Here is a 22,241-nt window from a genome sequence, read left to right on the forward strand (position 1 = left end):
GAGAGAAAAAGTTAGCAAATGACAAAGACAGACAGACAGTTTGAGAGGGAAAGAAAGAGAAACAGAGAAAGTAGAAATAGATTGGAAGAGAGAGATGGAAAGCGAAAGACAAAGGGAGATATGACTTGTCAGGAGCACCATTATTAATACTTCATAAAAATTTGTATTGAAAATTCCCAGTGAAGCGAGGCACGGCACTCTGATTTTGTTTGATGGGTGTGCAATGTTTGGTGTGCACTGAAAAGAAGCTGATTACGCTGCTAGCACCTCTCCCTCTAATGAGAGACCTGTATGGGGAGAACTAGTAAGCAAATGAAAAAATGACAAGGAACGAGAGAGAAAGAGAGCAAGAAAGAGGCTGAATCCCCGGTCAGCAGATCCCAATGCATCTCGAAGGACCAAACTATATGGATCATCTCATTATACCTACCAGCCATCCCCGTAGATGATGATTTGAAGCCTATTTGTTTTCTGTCTCCAAAGTGCTGTGTTGCATGTTTGCCCCGGCTAGCTCTGCAAACAGGGATTCATTAATGTATTACATTAACATGGTGTCCCGGGGAGGGATGATGTAACACACATCTCCCCACAGCTCAGCACCTCTTCAATTGGGCCAGCCAGTTTGATTTTCTTATGGCTCAGATAATTACCTTGTTTGGCCTGACTTCTGAAGGTCACGGGCCATGCATAACCAGCTTTTACTGTTCCGTAAGAGAGAGCCAGGGCACCTTTTCAAACCTCTTTTGAACGTGGGCCAGTGTGTGAAGGTACTTACCTTGGTGTGCCATCAAACAAGGTGATGCTAAAACAATAGCGCAGCCATGTGGTAAAGGTAGTTGTGTCTGTAAACATTTGTATGTTGCTCCAGTTGTACAAAGGCTCTACCGAGCTGAGCTTACATACTGTAGTGCTACTTTCTTTGTCCACATGAGCAATCCCTATTCTTAGAAATGCTTTGTTCCCCTTCCCCATTTTCGGTAGAGACGGAAGCCATTTTGAAAGACATCAGATGAACTCCTTGGCATTGACCTCTAACTTGAGAGATGAGGAGAGAGTGAGGTAGATGGAGATAGTCACAGCAGAACCATCATCATTCCCTTGTCATGATCTGAGCCAGTGATAAGGACCAGCGTGGACAGGGGCCAAGTAAATGGGATGAGAGATGGAAGGGGAGAGAAGATATGAGTAGATAGCTGGGAAGGAGAAGAGTCACTGTAGCAGAGTGAACAAAGACATGTGAGGAAGAGAAGTTTGAGACGTGAGAAGTAGACTTTAGGAGCAGGATAGGATAGAAAGTTCTGCAGCATTAACATGGGGCTTAGGTAGGGCTGGTGGGGTTAGTGTAGTGAGAATGTGTCTATGGGAAGTAGAGAGAGAGAGGTAGAATGAACCTACGGGGCTGTGGGAACAGGTTCAGGGGGAATAGGTTTTTGATAGAGTGCACAGGGGGCTAGGAGGGAGGAGGGACGGGTGTTGGTAGAGTAGAGGAGAGGTAGGGGGATAGGGTAGAGGGGGTTGCATTGATACTGATAGTGAAGCCATCTATAATGCATGTGGCTGTCTCCCTGGACAGTTCAGCGTTTTAATGTGAGATGGTGAGCACGGAGGGAGGCCAAGGATAGTCCTGCATGGATGAACACTGGGGGGGCTACTGCTGATCTCTCTTACTCTCTGTTCTCCCCCCCTCTCTTTTACTTCTATTCCCACTACACCCCTTTTCTCACGATCTTCTTCCATTTCTCTCTCCCTCTATCTCGCTCTCTCCCTCCATCTCCTCCTCCCTCCTCCCTCTCTCAGCGGGATGTTCAGTCTGAACCACAACTCAGGCCAGTTGATTATCAGAGAGGGAGTCCCTGTGCCGGTGGGTTCCTACAGCCTGGAGGTGCGTGTCTCAGACAAGACCTGGCCCGATGTGACCTCCACTGCAGAGGTCATCGTCATGGAGCTGGACGAGGAGGCGGTCCAGAATGCTGGCTCTTTGCGCCTGTCCAGTGAGTGTTTTGCACCCTAGTGTATCGGCCAATATTCTCACTTTTCACTCTTTTCGTGGTCACTGACCACAGCCCATAAGGAGCTAATGCTGTCATGATGTTTCCATGGTAACCATGTCACGTGTGATGACATGCATGTCAGAGTGCTGTGTGGCAGGCTTTATTGTATCTAATAGGTCCCTAAGGTCGTGGTTCATATCACCCCCCAGGCACCAGCTGAGCATTTACAAACATCCGACTGATCTGTACTATCATTACCTGTAGAACATTGGGCAGGGGAGTGTTTTGCAAGGGGCATTCCACTTTGTAGCGTGTTGAACTACAATATGATGAACTGAGTATACTAACCATACTAACCATTCAATCCCACCATCCTGTTGTGCAGACATCACAGTGGAACAGTTCTTCAGCAGTGCACCGGGTCAGGAGAGTCCTTTCTCCCGCCTGGGTCGTCTCCTCTCTGAGCTTCTCCAGACTGACCGGGACAACGTCCACATCTTCTCTGTCGCCAATGGCAACCGCCAGGGTGAGCGCGAGGTCAACGTGTGGTTCGCCGCCCACGGCTCGCCGTACTACAAGGCCGAGAAACTCCACGGCAATGTGTTGGTGCATAAAGCTAAGGTGAAGATGGAATAAAAAAACATACACTAAATACACACGAAATACACACTAAATACACACTAAAGTCACACTAAGTCTCTCATATAATACTTTGAATATGCATAAAGCTTCACACTAGACAACGTTACAAACATTCACACTATCCCACACACAGTGATGCACTACAAAAAAGAAACCCATATTTAAAATCTCACACACGCTTAAACACACACACACTGACACCATGCTCAACAACATCCATATTTCAACACTCACACACACACATTTAAACTCTCACACACACTTAATCACACACACACAGCGGCACACTACTCAAGTGTGTGTAAATATTTCATATCCATTTAAGGCATGAGATAGCAGCTGGTGACCCAAGCTTGTGCTGGGGGAACAGAAAGGGAGAGAGAGAGAGATGGATGGAGAGAAAAAGAGGGAGGACAGGAGAGAATGTCTGAGTCTTTATAAAGTATTCACTAGTCCATAAATCCTAAACTGTTTTTTACTGAGTGTTGTGCTGCCCAGAAGCAGTTGTTTATACACTGGGTGTGTGTCGCTGACAGTTTTACTGCTGCCTGTTAAGATCGGATGGAACTGGTGAGTTGCTTTTAAGTCATTGGAGTCAGAACGAATTCAGCCAGAGACATCACCTGGCTCTAAATTAAGACCAAGAAAGACTTATATGAAGATGATGTGAAGACTGTTTCAAACCACTTTGATTTCACTGACAGGCAGTTTCTCTCCCCCCTCCTCTCTCAGTTGGAAGCAGCACTGGGTGTGTCTATCTCCCAGGTGGGCGTAGACGAGTGTCCCTACACAGACTGCAGTCAGTCGGGCGGCTGCAGCAGTGACGTCACCTTCAGCCTCACCCCCACCGCCCTCAGCTCTGGGAACACCTCCCTGGTGTCTGTCTCCGCCTCCTCTGAGGCACGCTGTGGCTGCAGGGCCAGAGAGAGCCTGCACCAGGCTTGCTCCTCCTACCCCCACAACCCCTGCCTCAACGGAGGCACCTGTCAGGACAGCGAGCTGGGATACAGGTATGACGGCCAAAGACAGTTGGAGCCAAGAGCTCTCACTAGTTAGCATCATGTTAGAAATAACACGTTCACAATGTTTTTCCCCTGCCGTTCAGGTGCAAGTGTCCACCCATGTTTGACGGGCCTGAGTGCCAGCAGACCAAGCACACCTTCCGCGGCCAGGGTTACGCCTGGTTCCCTCCCATCAGGCCTTGCTTTCAGAGCCACATCTCAATGGAGTTCATAACCGAGTCAGCCAATGGGCTGCTGCTCTACAACGGCCCTCTAGGCCCCGCCCAGGCCGGAGAGCAGGAGGACTACATCGCTCTGGGTAAGAACAGACAACCTACATGTAGGCCCTGAACAGAAACAACCACACCATAGTCCATCCCACTCACTCCTACTTCCTACTTTCAATGTGTCTGGAAATGGATAGGTAAGCAATATGGTGATGATCTGGCAACCAGCGCTCTTGATCAAACCTCTAGTGGAGGTGGTATACTCATATCCTTATAAGCCTGCGTCATATTCAGGTCCCTATAAGCCATGTGTCTTTTATGTCAAGTCATGTCCCACCTAATCCTAATGTCACATCCCAGAGGTCCTATATGTCCTTAAAAGATTAGTCCAGTTTGGCCTTTAGAAAGGCCTTACATAATCTGTTTGGTAGTCTCGTCGCATTAATTTATGTAATTATCGAGCCCGCTCCAAGTTGAATTGATTGCAGTGAAGCATTTTTCACTGGTGCTGCTCAACAGAGGAGCAGCGTAGAACACAGAGGTTGGTCAGGTCACACACCATGTAGTCATACACACTTTGACATGCATACTGTGAATGCAACATTAAGGCAGCTTACTCATCAATGTAACTCTGTATATTGGTGAGTAAGCCAGTTTCAAGCGCTTGGTGGCTAGATTGGCTTGTTTCCAAGAATGTGTTTGTGAAAATTACTAGATTGATTGATGGATAGTCAGAAACGTATTTCCACTGTTATGTGATCTAAAGCTTCTAAAGTGATTATCTCTCCTCATCCCTGTTTCCTGTCTCTCTTCCAGAATTGAGGAATGGCGTTCCGACCCTCAGCATCAGCCATGGATCGGGAACACTGACGCTCCAGCTCCCAGCGAGATCCACCGTCACGGACCGCCGATGGCACCGCCTGGACATCATCAGTGACGGAAAGGTCCAGACATATTCCCAGAGGGGTTGGAGGAGGGAAGGGTTGGGGATTGGGGAATAGCCTAAGGGGGAATCCTCATGGGGATGCTTACATTATGAACTGACCTAGGACCTGACTGTGAATGTGACGGTGTGTGCTAAATGATGTGTCTAATCCAGGCAGTTCAGCTGATCCTAGACCAGTGTTCGGGGGCAGTGGTGAACGAGGTGGAGGGTCTAGTGGTGGAGGTGCTGGAGACAGATCAGTCTGGCTGCAAGGCTTCTGGAGAGACCCCTGGCAACCAGAGGTAAGAGCAGACAACTGTAGACTACTAGACTACTATAGACCACTGAAGACCACTACTGACCACCCATGTTATGCACAAGCTAACACTAGCTAGGTTTCCATCCAACTGGCAACAGATTTTCATGTGAATATTCTAAAATCCGCATAAAAACAATGTGCATTTTCCCACCAGAGATGTTTCCATCAAATTGACCTGTGGCAGATAAAAGGCTGTGCGTGATGACGTAATGCACATAAAAATACCTTTTGCGGTCAAATTCCCATGTACTGAATAAAAAAATACAAGTTAAATGGGTTTCCATGGCATTTTCAACTCTACTGATGGTTTTCTCACAAAAGAATGTTGAGTTATATAGCGAGGGTGCCTACTCTGGTATTGGCACATGCACTTTAGCCAACAGCGCTATCTGCACGCTGTTGACTAGAGCTCACATATAGCCTACATTATGAGATTATTATTATGGACAAAAGAGCAAGATTATTTTGATTTGTCAAACGGCAGCCAAGCATCGATTATCATGTCACCAGAATAAGACCCTCAATATTTATTGGAAAGGAGCATCAACCTCACATCACCTTGCACTTTCACCAACCTGTGAAGTTTGCCATAATTTATGTCATCTGTAGCCTAATAAACTGCATGCTTTCCCGACGATTCGTAGTGGAAGGACCACACTACATGTCATCGCGTGACTCCAAGTTTACTTCGATATAATGGTTATTATATCAATATTTGTGCATAAAAGCATTTTCATCAACATTTCTCGCATAATTCATTTTACCTACACAAAAAGATCCCACCTTTTTAGTTTTGTCGACGTTTGGAAAGTTTACCAAAAATGTTTCTGTTTCCATCAGGCCTGTCATGACATTTTGGATCCGACATGTACTTTGCTTGCATAACAAGGATGGAAACTTGGTTACTGACTCTTATCTCTCTCCCTCTCCTCCCCATCTCCCAGGTTCCTGAATGTGAACCAGCCTCTCCAGCTGGGTGGGGTGAAGGAGACCTCCACTCACAGACGCTACAAAGCTTTCACTGGCTGCCTCAGGAACCTGGTGGTCGATAGCAAGGTAACCTCTCTACCCTAACCTCTCTCTTTCCCCCTCCCTTGCTTTCTCTTTCTTTCGTTCTTTCTTTCTCTCCCTCTCTTTTGTTCTTTCGTTCTCTCCGTCTGCATTAAAGTCACACCTCCTCCTCTTCCTCCACCATCTTTTATTTCCCACTTCTCTAGTAGTTCTATCCTCTTTTCCTCACTGTCACAGTGTTTTCATGCTCCCCATCAAAGATTGACAGAGCTGTCTATCCGATCAGACTGATAGTGACAGGTTTATGAACAGGGCTCAGAGGAGACGGAGACTGGCAGCTATATTAATATACCTGGGAAGAAGAGATACTTTCTTTTAGTCTGTTTACTCTATGGGGTTGTCAATATTCATTTGTTTATGTGAGTGGGTTTCTCCTACAGTGTTTTAAGAGGTGTATGTGTCTTCCTTTTGGGAGAGTGTTAGCTTCTTTCAGTCTTTTTTGTGACTTCTCCCTGCTACGTGTGTGTGTGTGTGTGTGTGTGTGCTTTTTTTTTAGTCAATCTCTTTGTGTGTGTCTTCTGTTGGCACTGGCTGAGAGTGCCGGGGGAGAGAGTTGGACAGACGGTCGTTTGAGCACAGCTTATGAACTGAGGCCAAAAAAACTATTTCAAAGTCCAAATAAGAAATAAATTAAAAGAACATCTCCTCCATAAACTATTCCTGAAAGCAGATTAGCTTGTGTGGTTTTGTGTCCCTGCTGGGAAATATGAAAGGGAGGGAACATGGGACTGGAGTGGTGGCCATTTTGGCTCAGACGGCTGACAGTTGACCATATACAGTCCTGTTTGACATTAATAATTAGGAGAGAGGAGCACAACAGGACAGCATGAGTGATAAACATTTTGGATCAGACAGTTGACTATATACAGCAACAGTAGTAGCCATTTTAGCTCAGGAAGTTGACCATATAAAGCCCTATTTGACATGAGGTGTGAAAGGAGAGGATCGCAGGGCAGCAACGGCATCCATTTGGGCTCAGACTGTTGACATAAAGCCCCTTTGTAACAGAAATGTTGATAACTGACTCTGAGGGCTCTCTTTATGTTTCTCTAAGCTGATATTTAACCTATATCGTATTCACTACATATCTCTCTGTAGGTGTATGACCTGGGAATTCCAGGGGAGAGCTTGGATAGTTCTCCAGGCTGTGGCTTGACAGACGGGGTGTGTGTGACAGCGGGCGGACCATCCTGTGGCGTCCACGGGACCTGCCTGGGCGAGTGGGGCTCCTTCAGCTGTGACTGCCACCCCGGGTACAGCGGGCACAAGTGTGACAAAGGTAAGTGACTTTGTTGGTGGACTGGTTCTTCTTCACAGCAATATTTTGGTGTGTGAATGTGTGTGTGAGAGAGTATTAACCATATTCCCTCTCTCCTCTGTAGCTCTACCAGAGTGGTCCTTCGACAGGGACAGTGTGCTACGCTACCAGCTGAGGGGGGGAGGTAGCCCCCGTCGTACACACATCCAGCTCCTGCTCCGCACGCGCTCCACCTCTGGCACCCTGCTCTCCATGACGTCCCGCGATGCCAACGAGTACATCATCCTGGAGGTCAGTGCCCTGGTGGAACATCACTCACAAGATACAATTTTGTCAATTGGAAAGTAAAAAGTGGCAGCATTTAAAAAACGTCTTCTCTCCACTCTCTCAGATCATAGATGGCCACCTGTTGGTGCGTGCCAACCTGGGCGACGGTGCCCATTCCCTCCGCCTGGCCAGCCAGCGGGTCGACGGGGGCCAGTGGGTCCTCGCCAGCTTGCATCGTCATGACAACCTCTTCACGCTGCGCCTGGAGCAGGGCGGTGGCTCGCGGGAGGCCAGGGCCTGGCTGGGGAACAGGTGGGAGATTGTGGTGCACCCCTCCAGTGTGCTGCTGGGGAATGGGCCCACCCCAGGACAATACGCTGACTTCCAGGGTAAGACTGTCTCCTCTTCTGTCCTTTCCATGTTTTCTTTACTGGTTCTCTCTTCTTTCCCCTCTGTCTCCTCTTTGTCTCAATCTATTCTCCTGTTTTCCTCTCTCATTTCATCCTCTCTTCTCATCATTTCAACTCATCCTTTCTCTTCTCCTCCCGTCCTCTCCACTGTAATGATCTCCTCTCTCCTTGTCTCTCCCTGGGTGTGTCTGCCCTCTAGCTCTCTGCTTTGGCTGGGTCAAAATGCCACAGGTCTATGTCAAGGAGTGACTGATCTTCTTTCTGTCATTATTTTTTTTCCATATTTTGTACTCAATCTTTCCCTTTTTTTACTTTACCAAGGCAAATACATTTTTTAGAAATAGCAATCACAGAAAACAATAATCTCTGATTATCTCCAATTATCTCTAAGAATTTTATCCTATTAGTATTTGTCAGTCATTAAGTCTCTCGCCCTCTTTCTCTCACAGGCTGCCTGCGGGATGTGAGGCTGAACGGCCACTCCCTCCCTCTGGATGGTCAGAGTACAGAGTTCAGCACAGTGTTGGAGCGGAGGGGGGTGACCTCAGGCTGTCACTCAGACGCCTGCAGTGCTAAGCCCTGCCGCAGCCCCCTCTACTGTGTGGACCTGTGGAGGAAACACCAGTGCAGGTGTGTGAGGCTGGCTACACACACACATTTAAACACATACAAACCCTCTCTCACACACACACACACACAATCTTACACATGCTAAGGACACACAGACATAGTTAAAAGAACGACCCTGTTCTCCGTCCTCTCTCAGGTGTCCAGGTGGCCAGGTGACAGTGACAAACGAGACATCAGGCCACCACCGCTGTGTGCCCTCCCCCTGTGGACCCTTGGCCTGCCGTAACAGGGGCACCTGCCACGCCCTGACCCCCGACAGCTGGCAGTGCCGTTGCCCCGAGGGGTTCAGAGGTCAGCGGTGTGAGGTGGGCCAGATGAAAGCCCACCGCATGGCCGCCCTCAGCCCGGGCTCCATCCTGGTCATCAGCATGTGTCTGCTCGTCTTCTTTGGTAAATATGGCCGACTAAAACCCTCTTTTCACATTACCTTTTACCCTTCATATAGTGAGCTGTTTTTATGTAACATTGAGTGTGCCTAAAGAGATCAATAGAGTAGCCATTATAATGCTGTCCATTAGCAGCATTGATAAACACTATATAGATAGATGTGTAGTTAGATGGATGTAGAAGGAAGAGCAGGGGAAATAGACTAGAGAGGGCCGTTCAGTGACAGTGACAGTGACAGTGACACGTGACGGGTAGCGAGGTCTGTATGAGCCTCTGACGGGTACGGCTGTGTGATGTCAGACTGGCAGTGCCCCCGAGGGCCCCTCTGTCAACGCTGACGGCCCTGATACCCGACGCAGAGAGATCATAGCCCCATGCCAGGGAAGGAGAGGGGGCTGTAAAGGGAAGACGAACATAACGATCTGAGTGCTGAAACTAGAAATGTCAAGTAAGATGAGGAAAAGAGTGAAGTAGCTACAGTGGTGAATGTCTAAACATCTGTGATATATGATCGTTAGACTTGCAGGGAGAGTGAGGAGGGGAAATGGAGAGAGGTGTGAAGGGAGAGGGGGAAAGAGAGTGTAGGATTGCCTGAGGGACAGTGGCTGGCCAACAGAAGACAAGAGGTGAAAGTCAAGGATCGGAGTCTGCACAAAAAAGTTTTGCTTAATCTCTTTCCCATCCACACTCAAATGCTTGTGGAGGACAGTAGTGTTATCTCTCATTCTGTTCCATCCACTATAATGACTAAACTGTTGCCTTTCTCTGTGCCCGGTAGCTGTGCTGGTAGCTGTGACCGTGTGGAACCAGAAGGGCAGTCGTAGTAAGTTCCAGAAGAGGGGTGTGTACCACATCCCCGCAGAACACCAGAGCTGGGAGGACATCAGAGAGAACATCCTCAACTACAACGAGGAGGGAGGAGGAGAGCAGGACCAGGTACACACACACACACACACACACACACAGGTCAGACATTGCAGCACAGTGGAATTACCTACGTCGCTGGTCATTGAGATCAATTTCTAAATTGACCACTAGATGGAATCATTTACTTATTTTTCATACTTATGTTTTTAATTTGATGCCATTTCATCCCTCCAGAATGCCTATGACATCACTGAGCTGAAGAGGCCCCTGTGTTCCAGCCTGTCCCAGTCCTCATCCTGCACCACCGCCCCCCTCATCAAGTCCTCCCAGGGCTCCCAGGAGGAGGTGCACCCTGCTGGCTCAGCCTGCAGCTCGGGGGCCCCCTACCTCCACATCCCCCACAACCGCCACCACCATCATCACCATGCTAGCAATGCAAGCTATACTAATGATAGTAATGATGCTCATGCTAGCTCCGTGGGCCACTGCCCCATGGACTTCAAGAGCTACGTGGCGCGCATCATCTGGGAGGCCGACAACGACAGTCAGGCGTTCCAGCCGGACAGCTATCACGTCTGGAGCATCGAGGGCGCCGGGTCCCCGGTTGGTAGCCTCAGCTCGCTGGGTTCTGCTATCTCCCACGACAAAGCAGAGGAAGAGGAGGGAGCAGCCTTCAGCTACGACCGGCTGTCCCACTGGGGGGACAAGTTTGAGGCTCTAAGCGAAATGTACGAGCGACCGGCGCTGGCGCTGACATACAGGGACGCTTTGAGTTACAGCCAGAGTCAGAGGAGCCGTAGTCAGGATCACCTGCCACACCCATTTTAGGGTCCTCATAAACCACAACCCATCATACACTGCAACCCTGACTGACTTAGTACCTGCTAGTGATTGTGTATGGTGTGTCAATGCTGGTTGGTTGAAAGGGAAACAAAGCACACAGAAAATTGGCTCCTGTTATTTTTTCTTCATGTTGACAGGTTTGCTGAAGCTTTATGTAGTGGAAAAGGGGTTAGAAGTCTTAGTGAGATGAATTTATTTATTCCGTTTTATTTCTCTTGGTGAAGTGTTGAAACTGTATTTATTTTAGCTCTGAAATTATGTTGAACCAACGGGGACAATGTTGTTCTTCTACATTATAAGGACTTTGAACTCAATGTGTCAAATCTATAATTTACCGGTACCCCTTTATTTTGTATTATAACGTTTTTGTTTCAGACATCCAATTGGATCAAGACAGTCATGCGAAGGAAACGGGCAAATGGAGAAGCTCTGATTTGTTCCTTTACAACATTCTATCCTGTGAGAATATATATGGACAGCATTTTAGCCCTACACAGGGGGAGTTCACCTTCTTCAGTTGAGCAGGAGGTAGATATGATCTAGGAGGTACCTTATATAACTAAAGGAACATTTATTAGACGAAGAAAGCAGTGAATACCACATCGTGTTGCTTGTTCCTTGATAGGTATAAATTATGAGTAACTCATATGCAAGAGATTATAGAGCCTCTAGACTATTGTCAAATACTTTCCCTTTCAATCACGGTCTAATTGCACTAGTGGATGATTCTCAGTCTTGATTGCAGAATCCATTTGCCAAAAAATAACTACAAACCTTAAAATGCTTAGAACGGTAAAAGCATTGTTGATATGCCTGGTGAGAAACCTTCACTTGGCATCAATTATGTGTATTATAGAATAGAATTATGGGTTTCAGATAGGAAATATTTTTATACTCCAATATAGATATAATGAACCCAGCCCTTGTGGTGCACTGTGTTGCTGTGTCTTATCAGGACGTGCTGGGTGGTGTTCCTTTCTTCTATTTCTAGCTCTATGTTGGTTCAGATATGGTGTTGTGTGATGCCAATCATTTCTGACACTTCCTGTCTCTATCGTCTTGGAAATGAGAGGGTAGGATGACCCCACAGTGTCATGACAACGTCTGATGAATGTGTTGTGCTAAAGGAGCCAGGAAATGAAATGTCTCCACAAATACAGGGAGGTGTTGGCTGGGGAGGAATAGTTGTGAGTAGTCAAAGAAAAGTCAAACAGTACAATCACAGAAACTCCATTGCCAACAATTATTTTACAAATGATCTGATTGAAATTGTTCTGTTTTTGTTGCAGTAGGTAGACAGAAACTCCCAAAAACTAGCTCTCCAAAATGTCTTCACTTTATGATTTTGTTCTTGATAGCTCCTATGTATAGCTGTATAAACAAATATCCCATCTTTTCCATGGCTGTAGAGTTACTTTGATGCACAGTGGGGACAAAGTGAGAACCAGGAACACCACACTAACAAACACACTGATAAAATCCCTTCTGGGTGTTATCTCCATATACCCTTCTGGGTGTTATCTCCACATACCCTTCTGGGTGTTATCTCCATATACCCTTCTGGGTGTTATCTCCCGAGTGGCGCAGTGCTAGCTGTGCCACTAGAGATCCTGGTTCGAATCCAGGCTCTGTCGTAGCCAGCCGCGACCGGGAGACCCATGGTGCGGCGCACAATTGGCCCAGCGACGTCCAGGGTAGGGGAGGGAATGGCCGGCAGGGATGTAGCTCAGTTGGTAGAGCATGGTGTTTGCAACGCCAGGGTTGTGGGTTTGATTCCCACGGGGGGCCAGTATGAAAAAATTTAATAATGTATGCACTCACTAACTGTAAGTCGCTCTGGATAAGAGCGTCTGCTAAATGACTTAAATGTAAAATGTCTTCACATTTCAAATGTCCCCACTATGCATCCAAATTACTGGGGTGCCTTTTGTACGCTGGTGTTTGGTCCAATTATCACCTGCACCCTTACATTTTTTCCCCATGGGACTTAACTGCAGTAGCTATGTTTGCATATATTAACCTAAAACTACGGATACAATGGATAAACGTGGTTGCAGCCATTCACTGAATTTGATCAAGATACACTTGGACTCAAGAACTCACAAACACAGTAAGGCTTCAGTCCTTGCACCCCAACGTCCCTACTTACTGTATTCAGGACTCAAGGTCCTTGTCCCCATGTTATTATGTATATATAATGTACATATCTACGTTTTATAGCAACCTAACGTCAGATATTCCTTTTGTATATGACTTTTAATAAAAATAACTTTTCCTCAAGGCATTGCAATTGGTTTTGTCACTTTCTTTGTCCAGTGTATCTATGGCTGTAACTCCATCTGTATATATGGACACCGTTAATGAGCCATGGCCCAGGCTTTATCAGGACATAGCACTGTATGAGAGAAGGTACAACAACAGTGATTAAAGGGATGAGAAATATGGACATGATTATTCTTAACATAGAGACACACTGCCCTCTTGTGGTGAAATCTGCAGCTCCTAAAGGCACAGTGAGGCAGTTTCAGATCTTTACATGAAATACATGAAAGATAATTTATTTGGTCAAATGATATGTTCAATTTGTTGTATTTTCGCTCAAAGATGTTTTTCTATTTCTACTGTAGATGTGTCATAGATATGGGCTATTTGAACGTGGAGATGGTAGCACATGCACATTAAATTGGAAAATGAAAATTAGAAACCTGTCATAAAAGTGAAAGACTCATTATGCAGTTGGGTGGAGGTTGGGGGTGGGGGGTGAAGGTCTCTTTGTCAGGGTTGGTTTAAGAGGGATGGGTGGGGGGTTACGATAACGCTGGCATGTAGAGGTGGGGGCCATGCATTCCCAGGCCAACACAATAACCTCTCACAACCTAGGCTTGGGAAGGGGGAGAGAGAGCGGCCCATGGCTGCCTTGCTGTCCCACTGTCTGCCACCTAGATTACCCCCTCAAACACACACACACACACTGGCCTCATGGTAGAGACATGCATCATCACACACAGACCCCCAAGTGGAGCTGACTGACCAGGGGTCACTGCCACTGTTCAGTCCTTTCAGGGTGGGGGACATTAGGGGGACTGGGGCCATTTTCTTAAAGGCCCAGTGCAGTCAAAAACGTAATTTTCCTGTGTTTAATATACAGTATATTTCCACACTATGAGGTTGGAATAATACTGTGAAATTGTGAAAATGATGATAATGCCATTTTCGTTTAAGCGACGTTTGAAAAGACCGCCTGAAAGTTCAGCATGTTTTGGTGGGATGGAGTTTTGGCTTGCCTGGTGACATCACCAGGTGGTAGATTAGTTAATAGACCAAAAAGAAAGAGTTCAAAACCTCTCTGCCAATAACAGCTAGTTTTCAGTTCTTCCCTTCCCACTGAGACCACTCCCAGACAGTCCTAGCAAAATTGTTGCTTGAGAAATTGCTGTTTGCTAAGAAGCTATTTAAGTTTATTTTTGACAATTTTAACTGGAAACTATCACGGTAAGTTACTTAATTGTTACCATGAAATTATTTGATATTGAAATAAAAATGGCTGCATTGGACGTTTAACATAATCACCTATTGCTGACAGTCTCTTACAGCTGCTTTGACCCACTTTTTCTAACCTTTTGTTTATCCAAAGATTAGTGTTGTCCCTCTGGTTTCAACGTAACACCCTTCAATACCTGAGTGTTTACTTGTTAGAAAGTTGAGCACTTCATTGTGACTCCACTCCCACTGTTTTGTCTCTGACAGTCATGGTAAAGGTTTCTTTTACACACCGCCTGTCATTCAAGAGGAGTCGTGAAGCTTTCCCCTCCCCCTCAGTAGACACACACACACTCCCATGGCATGTGTAAACATGAACTAAAATGCCAGGCCCAAGACAATACTCACGAGGCCTAACGATAAGGATACTGTAGTAATGCAAAGCACATGTTAAAAGTGCAGGCCTCTCATCTTTATAACACCCCACCATTCTCTGTGAAAAGTTGCTTTTTTCATGTCGGAGGAAGCCAAGGTGTGATGCACGCGCCCCACTCTTGTTGGAGGCCCGGCGAGGTTTGTCCCATTTCTCCCTTAAAGCTCCATTGTGTCACCATCTCCTCTCAGCATTTCACAGATAGACTGGAGAAGTCATGTATCTTATGTCCATGAAATAGGTAGCATTGTGTACTGATCTTGTGGCTCGATTCTGATTCAAGTTAGACCTGTTGTAAATGGCACTCCCTCTCCAATTCACAAGAATTCAACATAAACCATAGTTGAAAAAGTACTAAGCAAATGTAGCCATTCCAATGTCTACAATAAACAAAGCAGGCTAAATGTGTTAATTTCTATTTCATTTATTCAATACATTTCATATTTCCATTAGAAAACAGAACTTTAATTTTATGTACATAACATATACACATTACTATTTAATTTATTTACAGTTTAAACATGGGTCTTTGTATACTGCTGCCGCGGCAGGCGTCTGCCCAACACTGAAGGTTTCAGTTTACAGTCACAGGTTTGCTGGACAGACTGGGTTAGAGCCCTGCACTCGAGCATCTGGGCTCCCAAAGTCTTCACATCACAATTTAATTGCCATACTAGTTCAACTAAGGCACCTTGGACAGGCTAGCGCAAAACTACGCAACATAACATTTAATATGTAACTGCATTATACAGGGTTTTTCCCCATAACAGATATCAAAATCATAAATAACATGCATCCCGTGACTTAAATAGTTTGCCTTTGGCATTGTTAAAGAACTGAATTCATAGCCCTATGAAGAATGTATATATGGACATAAAAACATTGTAAGGCTTAAATGGACAAATAAATACAATGTTAAAATTCCGTACAATTGTAAGTTGGTCAAAAAGGTCTAAGTCAAACTACTGAAGTCAAGTTTTCCAGGAATGTGTTTTGTGGTATGAGAATGCATCAATGGCACATGGAAATGAGTCGTTCACAGTGTGGAGAGAATATGTGCGTTCGAAAATGGTGTTTAAGAAAGGTTGTATAGCAAATAGTTAACTCCGCACTACCCTTTCAAATAGCTCAAATGTCACCATAGCATACAACTAACACCAATACTTCTTTAAGTGTTATTGTCTGGCTGAGCTTTTCCAGGAGTATCCAGATTTAGACTCTACAGCACTAAATACACATGATAACACGATGTTAAGAGACTTGAGTTGAGCAACTCAACTGTATTAGGTACCAATTCACCTCAAATAAAATATCTAGCTTTTTAGCTACCAAACATCCCATGTCTTAAAATATTTAGCTTCAAGTAACAGAAGGGGAGCAGCAGACATGCCTTCCTATGGAGGAAGATTTGACTTGAGTCAACTCAAATGATCTCCATGTAAAATTCAAATTCTGGGGATTAAGATTGCGAGAACAGGGTCTTTGTTGCAATCATTTCACAAAATAAGTCAATATAGTAACCATGATCTGATTTCCATGGCTGTACTGCATATACTCTGATATCCAGCTTGGTATTTAAAGTAAAATAACACATCTTAACATGCTACACAAAGGTGTTATTACCAAAAGCAAATTTGATTGGTCACGTGAGGATGAGGTTCCGTAGTTCAGTTTCCCGGCCTCTGGTTGGTCAGGTGTGACGTCTAGGTAATTCTCCTTTCATCTGGTTGGTCAGAAGATAAAAGTGAGGAGACCCTGGGGCTCAGTGATTGCCTGGTTTCTCTGTGCTTTTTGGTGGAGTCAATATCCCTCCAATGGCGGCAGGTGATAGTCTGTCTAGGCTGTCCGGTTGCCTCTGGTGAGCTTCACTCTGCAACAGAAAAGATGATTCATTAAAAACAATAAACATTTGTATGAGCAGTTCTATTCTTATACTTGAAAGATATTACATTCTAGCACAAAATGGCTGTCCATGCATCACCAAGATGGCTGCAATACATTTCTGGGTGAAAGAGACTTGCTACTCCCAAACACAGGTAGAGATACTCGAAACAGCCAACAGTGTGCAGCCATTCTGGTTGTTTTCTTTGAACACGACCCATTCCAGCCCCTGACAGGTGGTGTAAGAACTCACCAGCATGGACAGGTAGTCTACGTGGGTCTGGATGTTGTGTCTGTCGTCAGACGTCACTTTCTTAAAGTCCTTGAGCTCTGCTCTGGGACAGGCGCTGACCGTGCGCATGAAGGGGGTCATCCACCGGACACAGGGAGCAATACTATCCCACGTCAGACCTGCACAGAAACACACAGACAACATTAGTAACTATATAATAACACACAGGCGGCTGTGGAGTTCTAGAGTGGGGCCATATCTCAATAACAATGTACACGATGCCAAATCAATGCTTACCTGATACTTTGTGGACGACGTCAAATGAGAAGAAATGACAGAAGGCAGCAGCGGCCAGTATCCCATACTGGTAGTCCAGAGAGTTGATGTCCAGTATGGCCAGATCTAAAAGCTGGAACATGAATAGAGACCAGGACAACCATTAAAACGGTTATAGGGAATCTTCCATGACAATCAAGTGTTGGTAGGAGAAACTGTAATTGCTGCAGAGGGGGCTGGTGGACTCACCTGTGTGATCTGGATGTAGGTGTCCTGAGAGAACTGAGGTACCAGGAAGTTGAGGCCATCCTTTAGGGACTCCACCTGAGCATAGAGCTTCAGCCATGTGATCACCGTCTCTGGACACAGGTCCCAGTTCAGCGCCTGATGGAGGAGATGAGTCATTAAGTAATGTGTGACAACTGAATTAGAACAGTGCAAAGTTGGGCACAGGGGGTTCTTACCTTCAACATGACAAGTTCCATCTCCAGGATGGCGTCTTCCTCACAGGCTCCATCAGTAACATAGGCAAACTCATGGAGCTTTGGGGGGTAGATTTCCTGAGTGGCGTAAGGAGGGGGAACGATTAGACTTGAGAAAAATACATGGAGCGAATGCCATCTTGTTACTAATTTGTTATGACATAGTATAAACTAAAGCAGTGGTCGCAATCCAGAAGAGCATGAAAATGGGAGGACATTACACCTACCTCTATCTTAGATGCGATGAAGAGGGCTGTGATTCCTATGAGCTGCAGTCGGTCCTTCTCCATATCGTCCTGTGTCAGCATGAAGCGGTCAAAGTAGTCCTGAGCCAGATAAGCCGTCTCTCGATGCAGAGTGTACACCTCACTCACCTACAACACGGGAGAAAACAGGGATGGGTTAGAAATCAGTCACCGTCTCTGTACAGATCCTGGGGCACTATAGTAAAGAAGTCAAAGTATTTGAGAGGTAGAACCCTGAGGTAATAACTATGGAGGCAGAGTATCAGACATTTCGCTCATGCGTATCCAGTCATTACAAATCCAAAATCAGGTGTAAACAAGGGCATATAGATAGGTTCAAGTAATAGGCCCAAGACGGTATAGAGCACTGCAAGACATTTCAGAGACACACGTACCTCTAGAAGCCAGTCCAGGAGAATGGCCCTCATCTTGGGCTTTAGTTTGGGGTGCTGCTGTAGGAAGCCCTTGTCATGGACATACTTCAGCTCCTTGTTCAGCATCTTAATCCACACGTCATCTGAGCTGGCCCAGCTGCCAAGGGGAAACAACACACAGGTCTTAACAGGACGTCCAGTGTGCACTCGCATGGACTATATGAGGCCCAACACCAGACAATGAATTTGTTTGTCATCAATAGTTACAAACAGGAGAAAACGCAAAAAGTTCAGAGCAGCTCATTTCTAAAGTTTCTCTAGTTGCAGGTCTACTGAGTGCCACCCTGATCTTGTATGTAAGAGTTGCATTGACACATATTAGCCAAGTGGCTAAGGTGAGTAGAGTTGCCACTAAAACATGACATATTCAGAGTTTCTCAGTAGCGTTGGGGGGACGACACTTTAGGAACAAAGACATGGAGCGTCTGCATGTACAACACACACAGTACCTGAGGCAGGGCAGCGGTGAGGTCTTGATGAAGATGTTCTTGAATCGGAACTGCTTGAAGCCAGACAGGTCTCTGGTCATCTCCAGCTCCTTGTGTGGCGTTTCTACGAGGACACACGGACTGGCCCCTTCCTCTGACCACCGTTTCTAGAGAGAGAAAGGGCACCAAATTCAATCTCTTTTCATCAGCATATAGTCACATAAGCAGCTAATACAGATATAAATAAATAAGCATGCATTTACCCAGTGAAAAGTCCTCATTAACAAATAGAGGTCACAGCATGCTACCAGCACAGTGAAAACTACCAAACTGTTCAAAGCTATAGTATACATGTGAACTTAAATAACATCGAAAAGAGAATGCTCATTTTAATGGCGACAGAAAATAGTAATTATGCAACGTTCCATAGTGTAAACAAAACAAAGAATGCGATGTAAGCGAGATTAGGCGGGTGGAGGAGAAAGGGAGGGACAGACAAAACGCGGGGTTATTGCGCGTTGTCTAACCCACTGACACAGATAATAACTCGACATACACACACCCAACTAGTTAGGTTTCATCAAACATTACTTCTACATCCATGCGATTTTTACCATAGTTTACCCCTATATTCTCCCACATGTTTTACAGTCATCATTCACTGGCACAACTTGGTAATTGATTGAATAAACATGCAACCAACCTGTATTTCATAGCTTTGTTTCTTCACTGCGGGTGGCATCTTTTTGGATGGCTGAAAAATATATGGACAATACAATTAGCTATAGTTCTTATTTGGCGACAGACCAATAAAAACAATAACGCTACACTAATGGTTAAAAATAATACACTACTAGCTAATTGAACAAACCTCAGATTTTCTTTTTCGCGTTATCTTGACATTTTGTTCTAGTGCGTTCTCATCTCTTGCTTGTAATGTGATGCGACCACTGAAAGGACAGACAACTGTTAGCTACAGCAAGCGGTCACCATACAAATTGTTACAAACATGTACAAATAATCAATTTTATAGCTAGCTTGCAATCATGCTTGTTTATAATGAGGCTTTATTACAGTGTGGCTTCCCATACCTGCGTCTAACGTTAGACATTCTGTCAATTGAAGGCTTCAGAGTTCCACTGAAAAGGAGACGGGTCAAAAACATTGTTAAAATGGCAAAGAAATGTATTATTTGTACAAACTCTCTAAAACTAACTAACAAAAGTCCAAAACATGATTGGATAATAATAGGCTGTTTTTTCCGGCGGTAAAAAGGCATGCCAAATGGGTAGAGGGTTGAGCTTGTGAGTACCGTCCTCATTTCCACAAAGAAATCTGCCACAAATTGCATAAAATCTACTGTATCCGTAGTCCCAATGTTAAGTCAGAAGCCCTGGTAGGAACTTACATGGTTATTGTTAACAAAAGTAACCGTATGATAATTATTTTTGATGTTTGTGAAACCCAACTACGCGCCAATTTCTCGAAGCGGGAGGATTTGGACAGTATGGCTAGCTACAGTAACAGTTAGCTCACCAGTGAGCAGACTTTACCTCCAATATACCAACATAAAAAGTTTATATAAATAGAAAAAAGGATATGATACTTAAAAGTAAGAATGTATTGCAACATGCAATAATTCAACATTGTTAGGTAGAATTTGCATGATGATGTAGTTTGCTGGCTAGCCAAGTTACTGCCTAACTTATCTTTTTGCCACGTCCCTGAAAAGCAGTGGTGGCTTGCATGCTAACGTTAAATATCAAGCAAAGTTGATAACAAAGAACACAGCTTCAAACCAATGTGAAGAAACAGATGTATTGTCTTATCAAATAAGCTAACTAATGTTAGCCAGATAGTTTGCAACCAACTTGTTTGCTAACGTTACCAGTCTCTCTTGCCATTTGGTTCCTTTTCCAGTTTTTTTTAACAAAAAAATAATAATAACCCAATAAACGGAATGTTCCTCATCGACATAGTACCTTTACCAGTAATAGTACCAATAATTTTCTGAATAAACTACTGAAATATATAGCTAGCTATATAAGCAAACAACTCCTCTCCAGCTCCTTACCCTCAGAAATGAATGAACGAATAATGATCAGCTGGCGCGCCGGCGCCAATCTTTATATATCTGACCATTCCATGGCAAGTGCGCATGTGTGTTCCCGGTTCATTTAAACGCGCTAAATGTTCAAATCTGAATTCCATTTATTGCAAATAAGAAAGCAAACGTTCTGTTTAATTTCCCAGGAGTTAATACATTTGATCACGTGTTTGTGACCATTATTAGATACTTCCACTCATCGACTTTGTATGGATGGCGGATATACTTTGCACAAGAGGGGTTTCGTTTCTATTTTGGGGGGAAAAGGGCGCTTTCCTTATTTTCCGGTTAACCTTAAATGACGCAGTAGGCATTGAGGTAGCTTTTACACGTGGTCAAGTATATATATATAAACGTTTACGCTCTATTTTCTTATTTTTTTCGCTGTAAGAAAAACACTTCCGTATTACAGGTCCACCTATAGGAGGGGTTTCAAACTCGCTTAGCCAATCAGAGGAGGGTCAGGAGAAACAACGTGGTCTTCCTTCAAAATGTAAACAACCCGAGATGAAGACAGCATTGAGCACTGTCATATTGAAACAGGAAGATTCTTACACATTTCAACGCAGAGATTAATATGCTTATTGTACATACATTGAGCTAGGTTGAAGCTTTTTTCACTCCTCTTCTAGCTAATCCATTATTTGTCATACAAAGATAAGAATGATGGACCCGTCCAAATAGTGACATCTACTCCCAGATTTGACATCTACTCCCAGAGGGTAGTATCATGTATACCTATACCACAGTTTCTTACTAAACCATGTTTGCCTATACCGTATATAGTAAAGCAATATAGTAAAGCAGGATCAAGGAGTTACATGCCTAAATATTCTGAAATAACTTTTTTTTTTTTTTGAAATATAAACTTGAAATGGGCATGGTCTAATTGACTCAACAACCAAAAGCATAAAGTTTAGCTTTCTTAATGAATCAGAAAATCAACAGTTATTTCTGGTTGCTGAGCTGGCCAACTTGTAGTATACCCCTCAGATTTCAACACACAATAAACATTAGTAATTACTCCATTTTATAGCCTTTAAAACAAGTGTATAGGATTATTTTATCAGAGTTATTATCTTCTGTGTCACTGTTTATTTTCTAAAGTGTTGAATCAGTTGTTTGTTTGTAATAGTTATTGAAGATCATCCTGGCAACTACTTTGCTCTGTTGTGATTGGTCAGATGTTTGAGTCGAGTTTTAAATACTGAAAAATCTAACATGTGATAACTCATTATTCTCAATTGTTTGATAAAGTCCATATTTTAAACGTTTTATTAGGTTTTAATATTGCTGTGCAAAGCTGTTACAGTGGCTTGCGAAAGTATTCACCCCCCTTGGCATTTTTCCTATTTTGTTGCCTTACAACCTGGAATTAAAATAGATTTTTTGGGGTTTGTATCAT

At 44.5% G+C, this 22,241-nt stretch overlaps 1 protein-coding gene and 1 pseudogene across 2 annotated transcripts in view; one reads left to right on the top strand and one right to left on the bottom strand.

The window, feature by feature from the left end:
* The window catches only part of LOC311139846 (neural-cadherin-like), a 94,065-nt pseudogene extending 83,171 nt beyond the window's left edge, over positions 1 to 10,894 (top strand). Inside the window, exons 21-34 of the transcript in view lie at positions 1,798 to 1,991; positions 2,377 to 2,612; positions 3,366 to 3,643; positions 3,739 to 3,953; positions 4,678 to 4,805; positions 4,961 to 5,088; positions 6,050 to 6,161; positions 7,275 to 7,455; positions 7,559 to 7,725; positions 7,826 to 8,090; positions 8,561 to 8,741; positions 8,878 to 9,131; positions 9,907 to 10,064; positions 10,230 to 10,894. The product of the transcript in view is annotated as a neural-cadherin-like (transcript). The remainder of the gene's footprint in view (positions 1 to 1,797; positions 1,992 to 2,376; positions 2,613 to 3,365; positions 3,644 to 3,738; positions 3,954 to 4,677; positions 4,806 to 4,960; positions 5,089 to 6,049; positions 6,162 to 7,274; positions 7,456 to 7,558; positions 7,726 to 7,825; positions 8,091 to 8,560; positions 8,742 to 8,877; positions 9,132 to 9,906; positions 10,065 to 10,229) is intronic.
* A 4,262-nt stretch (positions 10,895 to 15,156) lies between these two features.
* On the bottom strand, positions 15,157 to 19,863 carry LOC311139148 (G1/S-specific cyclin-E2-like). The gene is made up of 11 exons (XM_084174039.1): positions 19,821 to 19,863; positions 19,601 to 19,679; positions 19,433 to 19,483; positions 18,751 to 18,896; positions 18,263 to 18,398; positions 17,850 to 17,996; positions 17,605 to 17,700; positions 17,390 to 17,524; positions 17,162 to 17,273; positions 16,886 to 17,043; positions 15,157 to 16,621 (listed from the first exon to the last, which is right to left on the bottom strand). Exons 1-11 carry the CDS (start codon positions 19,838 to 19,840, stop codon positions 16,514 to 16,516), a joined length of 1,188 nt encoding a protein of 395 aa, XP_084030165.1. The 5' UTR covers positions 19,841 to 19,863; the 3' UTR covers positions 15,157 to 16,513.
* Positions 19,864 to 22,241: the final 2,378 nt, after the last annotated feature.

This window comes from Coregonus lavaretus (assembly GCF_964263955.1).
Source record: "Coregonus lavaretus genome assembly, chromosome: 13".
Lineage (NCBI taxonomy): Eukaryota > Metazoa > Chordata > Actinopteri > Salmoniformes > Salmonidae > Coregonus > Coregonus lavaretus.

What these genes read in the sequence shown, in the direction of transcription:
- LOC311139148 (XM_084174039.1), bottom strand. Translation starts at nt 19,840, where the DNA reads ATGTCTAACGTTAGACGCAG. An exon ending in CGCGAAAAAGAAAATCTGAG is followed by an intron (nt 19,484 to 19,600) that starts GTTTGTTCAATT and finishes TATATTTTTCAG; the next exon opens with CCATCCAAAAAGATGCCACC. An exon ending in TCCTGGACTGGCTTCTAGAG is followed by an intron (nt 17,997 to 18,262) that starts GTACGTGTGTCT and finishes CCCGTGTTGTAG; the next exon opens with GTGAGTGAGGTGTACACTCT.